The following is a 15,162-nucleotide window of genomic DNA, read 5'->3' on the forward strand; positions in this document are numbered from 1 at the left end:
TTTTCACATATTCGTTGAACTGCGATGATTTTTTTTTCTTAAACAGACATTGGGCCATTTCATGGTTGTGGGTTTCGTATTTTTTGACGTTCAGCTAGGTGATATTTACAAATGGTGATATTGCCCTTCTTTCAGTCTTTAGTAAATATGCTGGTCGTCTGCGTCATGAAAGCGGTTTAGTTCTAGGAGTTTACAGAGTAGAAAACATATGAACAATTATCAAACCAAAACTTTTCGCGGTCTACATATCTCTTTTATTTGTCATTTATGTAGGAAGCTTTCGTCTTGTATAACAGATGATCTACACAAAGCAACATCTTATTTGTTAGACCCCTTAGCATCGATGTGATTGACCATGACCTTCAACCGCCATTGTCTCTTGTAAATGTTTTCCCGGAAGTATTCACATTCATATCCGGTATATATCGGTGTTGTCTGGTAACAGCTGGTTTTATTCTCTAAATTAATTCTCTAGTTATTTTTCTATTTAATTCTCTAGTAAAATGCTAGCCATGAAAATTGTATTTTTTGTATCCGGATTTTATGTCGGATATAACAGGTTATAAAAAAGTGTCCTGGAGTAACTGAATGTTTTAATTTAAATGTTGTTTTTTGTTTTGTTTTGGCGTTGTTTTTTTAAGACAAACCAAATGTTTCTACGAGACATTATCCGATTTTCAAACGACGTTTGATTTGAACAATGTCCGAGAATTTTGAAAGGCCTGTCTGCAGCAGTTAGTAAGAGAGGAAACGAAAGTCTCCCGCTGCGTGGTGCTTGGTATGTTTGTTTCTTTTTATAGGGTGTCCTTAAATACGCAAATTAATTAAATAATATAACCAATAATATCTCATTTTACAAGTTTAATTGCAACATACAAATCATTTACAAAAAACAAACATCTCTCTTCTTGCAAACCATGAATCTCACAAACATTAAATAAAGAATGAAAGACTTTAATAAAACGCATTGCAACTTTCAAATTACTAACTTTCTAATATTGGCAATCGGGTCACCAAAATCATGATATTGTTATCAATGACGTGCTTGCAACCAATTTAGCATTTAGCAATTGCATAGCATTTAGACAGCTGTCAAATAATCGAAGGTGAAGAATAGAGGCAATTTACATATCTTTCCCTACTTATCCAACACCCATCAAGTACAAGCCGCCCAACCTCCGTTATAAATCTAGCATCTAGCTGTCAAGACATGAGAGGAAATACTTCTTCACGTAACAAGTAAATGTATGTTATAAGACTAGCAGAATCTGACCTCTAATGACTTAACAACAAAAGGTTGTAGCATCACTTTTAACCTCCAATTACCCGTGAAGATGAGACAGAAATGTACATTATTAACATGATTACACATTAAGAACTCTTCTTTGGCAAGATATATTTGGGAGTTATTATATTCTTTATGGAAAGATGATCAATGTAAATTTTTCGTCTACCCAACAAAGCTTCTAATAAACCTTTAAATTTCCCACGTTATTGGATAGCCAAGTCTGACTCATCAACAAATAAAAACATTAAGATATTTAGCGCTATCAAAGTACTCAACACTTATCAGTAGCATTATCTTTTCCAGATATCTAAGCCCTCCATGACAGAAGCTTTGGTTTCAAAAGGCAGGTAAATGTATTTCCAGTCAGATTTTAGAGACTATGTAAGAATAATTCATGCACTTATTAATGTTTACCGAAATTGTGTTACTTAATTTTGACCAAGCCTTTGTCTAGATTTCTGTACCTAATCCACAATTTTCATACATAAATGATATTTAGCCATACCATACTTATAATACACAAATTCATTCAAATACACATGTTTCCATTCAAATATTTAGCAATGCATTAACACCCACTCAATAAAATAAATTATTGTAAAATTGCACCAAAATGGATAAATATCTACCGACCCTTCAAGGTAAAAACCCTCCAGTCAAAACTAGACAATATTATCAACACCTCCACTCAAGGATGCAGTTTTTTATCGAAAGACATATCAACTTGAACTTGAAAGTCTTCACTAAACATTAAACTATTCTTTGTGATACATCACAAGTTAGTGCACTCGAAAAAGTGAGTGACGCACCATCACCGTGTATAAATGTGCCACAAAGTGAATATAAATTTGTGCATCAAAATTCACCACATCCAAATGGAAGAGGGTCAGTTGGATTTTCGTTGAAAAATTACTTCTACAAAAACTATTGTTAAACTTCAGTCACATAATACTAAGAAACACTTATACAAAGACTGAAAACATATCCAGTTCTTTACCATTGCACATTGCGTTTTCTGTCTCTCTCTCTTCACTAGAAATGAGATCATTAATCGTGAGATTTGCTATCACAGTTTCCACAAACAATTATCAAGTTTTATCACATTATCGTCAGTCCACGTAAGGCGATGACAATGAAACAATGAATTGACAGCACCTTGGTTACCATTTCTATAGCACTTCCGGTTAATACATGTTCCGATTCCGTGCAGTATGGGACAGTATAAATAAATATGTTTGTGAAAAAATAAATAATGAACGAACAATGTTATATCTCTTTGGCATGACTAGGGAATGAGGTTGATGTGTGATGTCACTGTTACATCACCACACAACTTTTTGCAGCTTCCTTCCGCAAATGCATCTTTGCTTCTCCCATTCCACTGAATCTTTTTCGTCGTATGAACGACCTCTGTCGGCGGAAGTTTGGGCTTTCTGTTGAGCTTTTGTTTCCAGCAGACGATAGTGCTGCAACCTCAATAACGTCACTTACACTTCGTTGTGAAGTTTTCGAAGAGATTTCTGAATATACTAATGCTCCGATGTGTTTTGCGGTTTTCAAGCCCTGCAAAAATATTTTTAAAAAAATCTATCAGTACAATTTTAAATTATCCATATCAAACTGTTTGAAGAAAATATCGGAAACAAAGTTCGAAGGTGAAAGTATATAAACATTTCCTGTAATAAACGGTGTTGATTATTCCACTCAAAGAAGAAGGAAGTTCTTAGAACTACAGATAAGCATCACTGACACTTGTACAACTTTATACGAAACTACGTATAACCTAGCTCAATTACAAGTAGACGTTTCGGAAGTTCCAAAGTGTGTTTTTCCATGAACTAAACACTACAAGTATTGATGTACTTTAAATTAGAAAGTGCATTTAAGTGATATGCGAAAGGTAAACTGGGAAAGAGAAGGTTTGGAAAATTGAGACGTCTGGTAGATAGAAATTTTTAAATGATGTGAAAGAATGTAAAAGCCAATAGATGGGTATTTTTTAACAACTCACCTGATCGTAATTAATAATTTTAGGGCCATCTTCCTGTCTTGGTACGTCAGGACGGATATCCGTTTTACAGCCGACAAGGATTATGGGTTGTTTTGGACAGTGTTCCCGCACTTCTACTATCCACTACAAGGTAGTAATAAAGACATAATTAGATACTATAAACATATTTGCTTTATACAAAGTGTAAAATTTGTTTATTTGTATTTATTGACTTGTAATGAACAGTTATTTATCAAAGAATACAGTAGTCAATGGCCAGGTCTACTAAGGCGGTCTAATGTTTTACCATGTAGCCATGCAGCAATGATCAATGCCAAATACCTGCTTGTACATTTTGATGGCTAGCATTTGAAGTAATTAATGTGGCAAAAGAGAATCCAAACAACTGTCCATATAATCATCAACATGAAAAGTAATAACTACCTTGCTGACAACATTTTCCATGGATTCAGGATCTCCTACAGAGAAACATATTATAACCAGATCAGCATCGTTGTAAGATAAAGGCCTAACTCTGTCATATCCTGCATCTCCTGTGAATAGAAAGACAATAATGTTAGCACCAATCATCTTCAACATACATCTCATTTGCTAAATACTAAAAAAAAATATTTTCCTCTACCAAAGCCAGTGACCAAGACCTGACTTTTAATTTGTTTACACTGAAAAAATCATTTGGTTTTTTTTTTCCTTTGCAAAGACCTATACTTCTCAAGGTAAATGCAAAGTCATTGACAATGCAAATTTATTCGGGATTAAATCAAATTCCATCTAGGTAACCATGCATATAATAGCAAGAATTAACTAGGGCGGTACCGTTACACTGACAATATATTATGTAGATGGGGTCCTATTTAAAAACACAGTACATATTGTATGGTAATGATCCTTGTAATTGGTTTAGCCCGTTTTGTGTACTTAGTTACTCCATTGTAATGTGTTTTGTGAATGAAGTATAATGAAACGGCAGCAGAATATAAATAAGGTCTGTTCCTATTTTTACATCATGAATTAATGGTATGTAATTTTTAAAGCGTGCATATTTGCTTGCCTTAATATCATTCTTTTATTCCATTTCAGTAAGAAGGAAGAAGCCGACAACTAATATAAGAACAAACAGTATTTATATTAAACAACATATCTATTTAATGCTACGAAACAGTTTTGATTCGTGTTAAGTTATATTTTCTCGTGTTTGTACTCATATTTAGAAAACAAAAACTTGCAATAAATATTTAAAGGCGTGAAAGCCTAACGAAAACACTGAGAACAATAATACATGTATAGGATGAACACCTGTGTTTCACAGTAGGTGGTACACACATTTTTTCTCCTTTACAGTACAATGTTATGGCATTAATTATGTAAATTATATTTAGAGTGTTAGATAATTGAATGCGATCATTTCAGTCTTGAAAAAGAGTGATTCGACCTGGCACAGTAGCCATTCACTAAGCAGACATTTTTTGACGAGTTGTCACGTTTGGTGTACCATGTCCACGGCAGCATTGATTTAATTCGTGTGTATATCCGATATGTAGCTGTAAGGTACATGTTGTATAGAAACAATTATCTTCTTCATAATAGGGTCTGTTTAAAAACCTTATTTTACTAACTACTAATTTCGGTATCTTGTTCAGGTACCAATGACCTTAAGGCTTTTAAACGTCTTTCATTTGACAAATTGTATAGATAAAGACCGAAACACTGATTTTTGACTCGTCACAACAATGTCCTTACAATGTATGGAGATAAATAAGGTATGTCGAACTGATAACCTGGGAGACCTTACAAATCATTTTGGAAGGTTCTGTCACGAGGCAGAAACTCAACACCTTAATCAACATGAACATCATGTTCCTGCTCATTGTATTGGTCCACCCAAGCAAGGTTAGAGGCGCCAATACACCGAAGAAGCCACCATAAACTGTGTATTGTGTTGGTTAATCCAGTCAAGACTCGAGTCACCAATATGCAGAGGAACCAACTTAAATTGTGTATCAAGTACATGCTTACTTTACTCCCTAATCAGACAATTAAGGTTCTATCTACAACGATCTTGACAAGTAGAAATGACTCCATAACTTTGATCATCTGAACAATATTTGTCTAGTTCTGAAACAATTATGTTTACACCTTGTTAACTCGCATATCATTTACAACGTAGGGAGGAGTAGGGAGGATGGAGTCAAAATGGGTTTCTGATGTCCCTGATAGCTTACAGAAAATGTGTATTTGTCATTACGATTTCACTTCTTTGTTTTTATCATCACACTTTACGCTTGTCATTACCCTATAAATTTCAGTGTTTGTACAATCTACTAGTATTCGGGATAATGTTTAATTCCCTCAGATTGATATTGACGTAGAATTGCTTCAATGGACAATATCCCTGAAGCATCTTTGACGTGTTGTGCAATACTTAGACTGGGTTGGGTCGACATAGTAAAATAATGGTTCCGTTTCTGTTGACCTAGGTGACACAGTACACAGCTTAGAATATTAACATATTTGAACGGATTACTATTAATAAGATTTCATGTTAAACCGCAAAACCGGGTGTCGAACAAGTTAAGCTTGCACTGAATGGGGTTCATATTAACGTACACGTAGTTACATCTTATACGTGGAGGCGTGATATCGCTAAAACAAAGCTTTAAATTATGTACATGTATATTGTGATAAATGTATAAAATGTATATAAGCAAATATGAAAATGCATTTAAAGAGTATTTAACGCCCAAACGTCACATTATAATTATGTTATCGGTTTTATTTCAAAAGGGAAGGGAAAAAGTATTCGTTGACCGCAAAATTACTCTTTAAAGTGACAATCTGGGTTGTGTTGTTCTAGCCTATTTTATCAAGTACATATACTTTGCCACTCTTTTGATCGAGAAAGTAAGTTAAGTATAAGAATACATTTTCAAACACACTACTGGTTACAAAGCTTATTTCAACTAAGCCAAAAATTCTCTCACGTGGACTTTTTGTTTGACAATTTCTGGGTCATCCAATAACAGAAGAAATGATTATACGCATTTTCCCCTCCAAATATCGACAAGATAAATACACTGTCTGATCCAGAAATTTTGAAAAGGGGGGGGGTCCAGGCAGTTATTTGCTCACCTTTGTCCAAATCCACAAAAAATTTTTTTTTTAAATGGGTTCCGACGCCAGAACCTCCCTTTTTGCTAAAAACCATAATACTATTTCCCACAGAACAAAAGACAAAATAGATTAAGAAAGATTAGGAGATACCCATCCCATTTACACTTCCAATGATATGTGGAGGGCGTCGTCAATAGTGAATCCATTCATTTAACCGTTATACGACATGACAGAGCAATTTTAAAAAGAAATCCATTACTGTTTAAACAAACTTTACTTTCTCAGAGTAAGATTTATTATGTCTGTGCAAAAGGAATGCGGATAGGTTTTAACAGGCACATCTGTGTTTAGTGTAGGAGTGATTACCCAGGGTCGAATTTCATTGACAAATTTTATAGTTACTGGATCAAATTGCGAGGAAATTTTCCCACAATCTTTGATTTAATAAAGGTGGTTATCAAATATTTCACAGTCTGGCGATGCACATGAAAGACTTGTATATTATGGTTTATTATCTTGTGGTATTTATCTAAATGTTTTAATTATGGCTTCATATATTTTTTTTTTTTGTTTTAAATGGGATCGTCTTCAGTCTGGGACAACAGTCAGGGTTAACCAATGCTGTCATAAAGAAATGCTCTAAAATAAGCGGGGTTACTAACTTACTTAAAAAGCTATTAATTCACGTACATCGAAATTTAAAAAAAATATATGTATATACAGAGAAACACATTCTTTAGATTACCAATGTTTAATGCATGTGCGCAAGTTGTGGATTTTCTTGAAATCATATTTCTTGTTTTATGCCATAGATACTGAAGTAATTACACCATTGTTATAAAGGATATACAATGGTGCAATTGTTGTCTTTTACCATACATGTTCCTTGTTTTATTTAGAAGATCATTTTGTGGTAAATGTGATACCAATACAATTTTACATGCACATATGTCTTGTAAATTATACGAATTTTAGTCATGAGCAGCATAGCATTGTTCTACAGTAATAATATTATTAAGTGTAATTACGTTACTCCCTAGTAATTACATTAATTGGTAATTACAGTTAATGAGGATGAAGTATGGTACGATGTAAAGTGTGACTAACACATGACAAGATCAAAGAGTACCGTGTCAAGTGGAATACTTGTATGTACTTGTACATGTATCATGTCAAAAGTGGGTATGTGTAAGGATGGGTTCCTTTATTCATGTCTTTTGAAAATGGTTTAAGGAGGTAGACCTAGAGTAAGGGACACAACACTTGAAATCCGTGATTTGTTTGTATCACATTCAATTTCACAAAAGTCTATCAAGCTTTAATTTAAAACAGAATGAAATCAGTCCAGGTTACGTTGTTGCTTACATGAGGTTGATGTAAAATGCTGAATAAAAACGTTCAAATGATTTGTAAGTTTGGGTGTTCCTTACACTAGGTCTGCCTCCGTAAGATCATCAGTTCTCGTTTTACAGTCAACTTAGATACGATTTAATATTTAGTAAAGTTCAAATATTCATAAGTCTGCTTTACAGTCGGTGTTAATCGGGATACTAATATAAAATAAATCGTAAAAGATTTTAAAAGCTCGGGATTCGAATACTTAATTAATTTCGCCCATATCTGTTCATGAAATATTTCTTAGCGTATGTGAAAATAAATTAAAAATGTAAATGTGTAAATTATAAGAACACTTAAAATTTCAAATATATTATAGAAAAAAATGACAGGATGGAGAGAAGTAATTTATCATTCACGCTTTCATATAATAACTGTTTGTTCCACTTTCATTTAAAACATAAGGTCCACGCATAAATATGCATATTTGTGGCATGTTCCGCTGACGGTAACATTTCCTCAACTAGTAAAACTTTTTCTACTGCTTCCTGTGTGCGGTTACCCAACACACATGACCATAGGAACAGAAGATGTTATTTCCAGAACGGTACATAGCAAAACATGGTAGTTAACATTGAAATGGAACAAAATATTAGGTTTACTTACCCGACGTGTCCCATATGGACATGTGTATTTTGTAAGTGTCGGACACATGATATGTTGATGTATACGTGTCGAAACCTGTTGGTGTGTATGTCTGAAAGAAAAAGAGGAAAGCTATGTACTTGATTTGTCAGTAATGCATGCATTAACATCAACATGTCGAAACACTAAATGTACAACAGTTATTTACTCATTTGTACCGTGGAACAAATATTCGTGCAGCTTGCATCAAATATCAACTGAATGCATTGAAACGTCATTTGTGCGTTCTTTCTCACACAAGAAGCAAGTATTTAGAACCCATGGTTAAATAAACAAAGAGACAACCCTTCATGTTAAGCGCTTAACAAAATGCTAAATATATATTTTGCAATAAAATAGATAATGAGGAACCAAAAATAAATCCTCTACATGAAATGTTTACAAAATAGACACAGATTATGAATTTCCCACAATTTGGTACTCATCAGACCTTATCATAAAGTGTCAGAGAATTTCGAAATGATTGACTGCACGTGTTGCTAATTTTATACAACTTGCATCGGAGTATATTGCTTTCCCAGACAGAGCCTTGATAAAAACCTCCCTTACCTGTTCAATAATTATCAATATCAGACACCTACTGCTGTTATCATGTCTCAAAATCTTGAAACAAAATTATATTGCAAGTTTAGCAACTGAAGTTTCCAAGAACATCAAACGAATACCGATACACATTAGTGTACTAGTTTCCATTCAATGCAAATCAAAAGTTCTAGTTTCCCGCAAAGGAACAACAGATAGATCAGCAAAAAGAATGTGAAAGGTCTCGGGACACTTGTCTATTAGACTAGTCAATCCATTACTGATTACCAATCGTATCAGAAATAATTAATGCTTATAAACAAACAAATGAGGGTGGGTAAGAAATAATTTGGCTCCGACTAGGAATGTCTTCTATTTATCATGGTCTATATATACAACCTCGATCTGTCAGAGAGAGTCAAGAAGATAAATTAGAGCTCAATCTGTTAATAGACAAACTTTGTTAGTGCCCAACAAATTGTTGGAGCCATTAGTGTATTCCGGATCTGATTTATAAAATAAAGTTAAATTATTTACATATAACACATTAATGCACACGTATGACTGGACGCATTGTGAAAATAACGAAGGTTTAAGTCAAACCCGGGATATCAAAACCAGCTTACTTTTTACAACTCAAGTACATCTGCTCTTATTCTTGCAAAATATTGATTGTACTTAGTTTACTGATATCTTATGGAACTACGGAGAAGATGCTAAGTTATATATAAAAGATCACCATTTTATACTACCAAAACTAATGTTTTCAATTGTTTAGAGGTCATGCTAGCACATGGAACATACTGGGTTCCCGCTACTGAAACCACAGTGATGTTTCAGGAGCGGCTCGTAGGAAACTAATGTCATTCGTGCGGTTTTTTTTTTCATTAATTTGTGTATCAAGGATAGTTAGTGGTTTGTAAATTTAGTGTAAAATTAAGATTCGACGATAACGTTATGGTTGATTATGAATGATACAAAAAATTTCTAAGATCATATTCCGAATCGATATTTTCATAGATTTTACTTCCTTCTCTAACACCTTCAATTATTATCATTATTATTATTATTTTGCCCCAACCTTAGTACTTACATACAAGCGATTAATAAGATAATTTTTAAATCAAAAACACAAAATAAAATCAGTAATGTGTTGAATGCCAAAAATATTAGCCCTGTGTGACAATACATGTTTAATATTTTTTTTCATAAAAGATATTACCAAAGTTCGGGAATCAAATTTCAAAGCATTAAGTTACATTCAGCACATCAGATATCATAAATTCCGACCTTTCACTGACCCTAATGCTAACATGGTCCCCGTACTTTTAAACGGAACCAATCCTAATTCTCAGTATATGGAATCTCAGCAAGAACATACATGTAGCTTTACATGTGTCCAAATCAGCTGATCTGTTCATTCATAAATCTTAAATGTCCGCTATATGGCATTTTGACTAGACTGATTCAGAAATGGAGTTACTGATCCGGTTTGTGATTGTTTTGTTTTTTTTTATGTTCCGTCTGATCGCTTTAAAATGATAAAATTAAAGCGAACATTAAGATTTTTCACCCTTGAATTCCGACTAATTCCGTTTTTATCAGACGATTCTTATCATCAATTCATCTAATTCTCTGGAAGAAAAGGTGTTTTTTTCCTATCTTTAGGATGGGTGAAAACAGGATATTAGCTGAAGGCATAATACTTAATTTGGTCCCACTCCAATCAAAATACAACAGTTATGGCCCTTAATATCGTATGTTTTTATGTTATTCTCTCAATGGCAAATAGTCGTTTGTTTGTTTCAATATCTATAATTAGAGATCGAGAATTTTTCCACAAATGAAATCCCACCTTTTTTATTTGAAACACTATTTCTTCTAGTACATCACAGATCAAAGTGCTTGTCTGAAATCTACTACTGTTTTTATCAGCTCTCTTATCTTGTTCTTGAGAAACATTTCTCCGGCAAGAATTTCGACTTGATTTATTTTTTTTCAAAATTATCTCAGATTTTAACTGATAAGGGCAGAAGAATGCTATCTGGTTCTTAAGTTTCACGCAGACGCAGTTGTACCAGGAAACAGCTTCATTTTATCAGAACTTCCTACGGATACCAGTAAATACGAAATTGTAATGCAAAATACAAACACAGATGAAAAAAATAATAATTGTTTTTGAAAGGAAAGCAGTAGATAAAAGCGAAAAAACAATGACATTAACAGGTTTAGACTGAGATTCAAAATAGACGACCGTTTTAAGGAAAATGAGAAGAAAATCAAACAGGTCTTAAATACTTCAAGGTGACAACCCATAGGCATGGCGATCTTACCACTGAAAGCAAAACACAAAAGAGATGTCAATCATTAGATACCCGGTACCATCCGTCAACTGACACAGCCATGGTACATTGTCAACTTTCTAAACAATTGTGTTGACTATTGTGAACTAATAAACCGCCTACAATTTCATGACAGACAACGAACTGCCGATGATTACATAATTTACAGTTTCAAGTGCAATCGCTAGAAACGATGTTTGCACAGACATAAACTATTAGAAATCCATAAATTTAGATTTGTTTTCTGTATGAAAGTCAAACATTCTCACAGAACATAGAAATAGTATCTCTACATAATCTTATCTATTTGGTTTATTTGTTGAGGAGATCTAAGTTAATTGGAACCATACAATGTAGGCACACCTACGGAAGTGCCTCACTGATAAATCTGAACCAAAGTAGTAGTATTAGTAGTCAGGTGTTTGGTGAGATGTATCAGAATTAGGGAGCACCTGACTCGTAACCTCATGCTAGATCACGATAAATTACATCAACGGAAGTGCCATGCTTATTTCAACAAAAACCTACAACGTTCATACAAAGAATAATGCAGAGAATGATCAATAAATAAGACCCTCTCTACTCTACGCATCTCGCTGTTAAAAAAACGGTCAAGGTAGGCCAGGAAATATGGAAAGTCTATCAAGTATACCACACTGTAAAAAGGAAGCTATTCAATATTGAAATTAAGTATTCACAAATACCGGCATATTATCTATCCAACTATCTGGATCTGAAAGTCTTGCTCCATAAAAAAGTCATTGCCGATAATACAGCAGAATTTGTTCGTTCATTCGTTTCTTATGAATAATAAAATCACCCATTCTTTTCCAATGTTAATACTTTAATAGCTTTAATTATTTGTATTATTCTGAGCTGGATAATAATTATTGGAATGTAAATCTGATTACAAATTTGAAACAGAACAACCCTTAATGTGATAAAAGTGGCATATTTAGGTCACTGTGATTGCAGCACTGCCAGACGTCATTGATGGACAGAAGTCGCGTGTCTGGAAGTATAGCATTTCCCATGTACATTGTGCTAACATTTATCTCTATATATTATTTAAGTATTTTATGCAACAAAGGACTGATTGTCTAATCGAAATATCTTGTCAAAGGTTTTAAAAGAGTCAATAAATTTTGAAAGGTTAGCAGTTTTATTCCTTACCAAAGCAGAGTTGGGCGTCGAACAGCGATGGGAATATAGATCGAATTGTATTATGCAACTTTATGAATGAATGTCTTTTATCAGATTAAACCCGATGATTATTTTGACACATACACATTATAACTTAATGTTTTGAATGGATTAGGTCTGTAGTGTTATTTTTATCTGATGCTTTAACATATATGTCCCCTACATGGTATTGTTTCTCAGGTAGAATATTATCATTGTGGTGGGGAGGAGCTTTACAAACTCCTCACTACGATTGTTAAACTGTCCTTTTTTGTCCGTTTGCCCGGATTTTCTGTGTTAACGAAAACACAATGAAAATGCACATAATTTGAAAAAAAAATGATACATTCGTAAATGTTTTTTATAAAGTACCTCGATAGAATGACGTGTGAAAAAAGATTTCATTTCTCATATTTCAATATGAACTAGGCGGGGTCTGTAGATTTAACGTAGTGTGTCCTTTGCATTTTCCACGTGTACGAAGGACCGCAATGGCGGATCTGGGAATATTGGAAAAATGTTCCAAGAAGGGGGTTCAGACTATAACTTGCTCAAATTTCCAATAGCTTCGCACAAAGTTAACAAAACTTTTTAACAAAAAGTGGGTCGCAACTTCCATAACACACGTTGAATCCGCCACAGGACCAGGATTCTAAGCTCTCCTATAAAGTGATAACTGTGTGTTTAATCAGGAAAATGTAGAAGTATCTCGCATTCCATCATTCACCTTTTGACACATTAAATTACCGAGCAGACGATAACGTCGTCCATTAAGACAATAACGACATTATCACCTGTTCTTGGGGATTTATAGAACCTATGTATACATATGATGCAACATTGACAAGTATTACGGTTTCAGGTAGATCAATCAGGTGTGCTGTTGGCATACCTGTGGTTAAATCAAGCAAATTGTATCCCATATCGGTCTAAAATCTCCATTGCCGACCCGTAACAAAATATTGTGCTTTAATAAAAGGATTTTTATTAATAACTTGTGAAGTAAGATCTATTCCCTGACAATTATCAATTGTGATTGTACTTCTTGAAATTTCTTTAAGTTTCTGTGATTTCTGACAGCTTAAAATCTTAATAAGTGTATTTGGCTTCAGAAATTATTCTGCTATTTAGAGTAATTGGTCTTTTTATGAGACATCCCTTGTATGTATGTCTATTGAATTTTAACTCGTGTTAGTCTGGTCCTATGGATTGTAAATATAAAGCCACAATCAAAATTTTCAGGAAGGTCGTGGAAGTAAGTAATTGGAATTCTTGACATCAAATCACAATCTTGCCGATTTATTCACACATCTGTCCCAGAGATTGTGCTCTTTTTCCCTGTAATTTATTGTTACATTGTAGGACTAGAACGGTTGCTTTGGAATCCACAATGGCATAGGGGTTTTCGGGAGCGGGGAGGGTGGCTTATTTGGTATTTTTCATGACTACTGTAATAAAACAATACACGTTAAACACAATAAAGGATGTAATAATTGTACAGTATTTCGCTTTAGCACAAATGGTATATAATACTTCATATTAATCACATTTTGAAAAAAAATGGCATCGGCTTGGGGGACCCCCTCCTTTTCCACAATTTGCGAATCCCTAAGTGTGACTTATTCAGAAACGTGGGTTGAAATGAAAGGGTCTTTTAACGATCTATCAAGAATGGAGCGAGGGTTTGGTCCAGGTTTAAAAGTGCTTACCTCCGAAAAATGTCCCTTTACATATCTGTTTATCATAGAAGTTTTTCCACATGCACAATCACCCACCACTACAAGTTTAGATTTGACAGTTGTTACTTCTGTATCTTCGTTCCGCTGTCCCATCTTATACAAAGCATTTAACGGTCCAAGTTTCATTAAAAAGTTAATTAAGTTAATTAGAGTTTATTAATCAAACGTAATGTACTTCACACAAGTCACTTTAATTATCCATCAAATTTAAAACAATAAACCAGCTCTGTGAATACATATGAATTCGTTTCAATGCAGTATTAAATTCTTTCCGTTTCCTTCGATTTCACAACGTATCTGTTCACTATCGTAATTTACATGCTTTCTCATAACTCATTCATCAAACGTAGATAATCGAGTGTACATGCGCATGCCAAGAAATTTTAACCAATCAAGTAAAGACACTTTATGACGTCGCTGTTTCTACCTGCTGAAAATGGGGCTACATATGGGATAAATGGAATTCCTGTTTAGGTAAAGAAATTCAGCGCAATTATTTTTTCCTCAATAACAGTAATGTCAAACACAATGAAATCATTCCTCATCGAATAATGCATATATGCGATATTCAATAACATATATTTTTCATTATTACAATTCTGCGGGTTCGCATTCCACTATAAACCGTAAATAATACCACATCCGGTGTTCATTCATACCAGGTGGTTTTAACAATGAACAGGTAGAAAGTTCTCAGGTGTGTCAAATCAAATATTGTATCCAGATAATACAAGTAAACATTGAAAAAATAAATAACTATTATCAAATCCAGGACAACGAACTAAGATAGCATTGTTCTTAAACTTTTATCAACAATATTTGAAACGATTTTTTAAAAAACCCGGTATCATGTTCATTCACTAAATCTTTCGGAACATTTCCTTTACACGGTCGCAGCCAGATCGGCTTAATATGAATACAGCTAAC

General features: G+C 33.8%; 1 protein-coding gene across 1 annotated transcript; it reads right to left on the bottom strand.

Moving 5' to 3' along the window:
* Positions 1-846: 846 nt before the first annotated feature.
* LOC148603724 (uncharacterized) lies at positions 847-14,563 on the bottom strand. The gene is made up of 5 exons (XM_088551353.1): positions 14,206-14,563; positions 8,412-8,502; positions 3,723-3,832; positions 3,300-3,422; positions 847-2,851 (listed from the first exon to the last, which is right to left on the bottom strand). The coding sequence occupies exons 1-5, from the start codon at positions 14,359-14,361 to the stop codon at positions 2,606-2,608; spliced, it is 726 nt and encodes a 241-aa protein (XP_088407479.1). The 5' UTR covers positions 14,362-14,563; the 3' UTR covers positions 847-2,605.
* Between the last annotated feature and the right edge of the window lie 599 nt (positions 14,564-15,162).

This window comes from Perna viridis, chromosome 11 (genome assembly GCF_037379345.1).
Source record: "Perna viridis isolate PV_CMFRI_1.1 ecotype Kerala chromosome 11, ASM3737934v1, whole genome shotgun sequence".
In the NCBI taxonomy this organism is placed as follows: Eukaryota; Metazoa; Mollusca; class Bivalvia; order Mytilida; family Mytilidae; genus Perna; species Perna viridis.

Coding starts and splice junctions, on each gene's coding strand:
- LOC148603724 (XM_088551353.1), bottom strand. CDS start 14,361: ATGAAACTTGGACCGTTAAATGCTTTGTATAAGATGGGACAGCGGAAC. Junction 3,423..3,722: donor TGGAAAATGTTGTCAGCAAG/GTAGTTATTACT, acceptor ACTACCTTGTAG/TGGATAGTAGAAGTGCGGGA. Junction 2,852..3,299: donor AAATTATTAATTACGATCAG/GTGAGTTGTTAA, acceptor ATATTTTTGCAG/GGCTTGAAAACCGCAAAACA.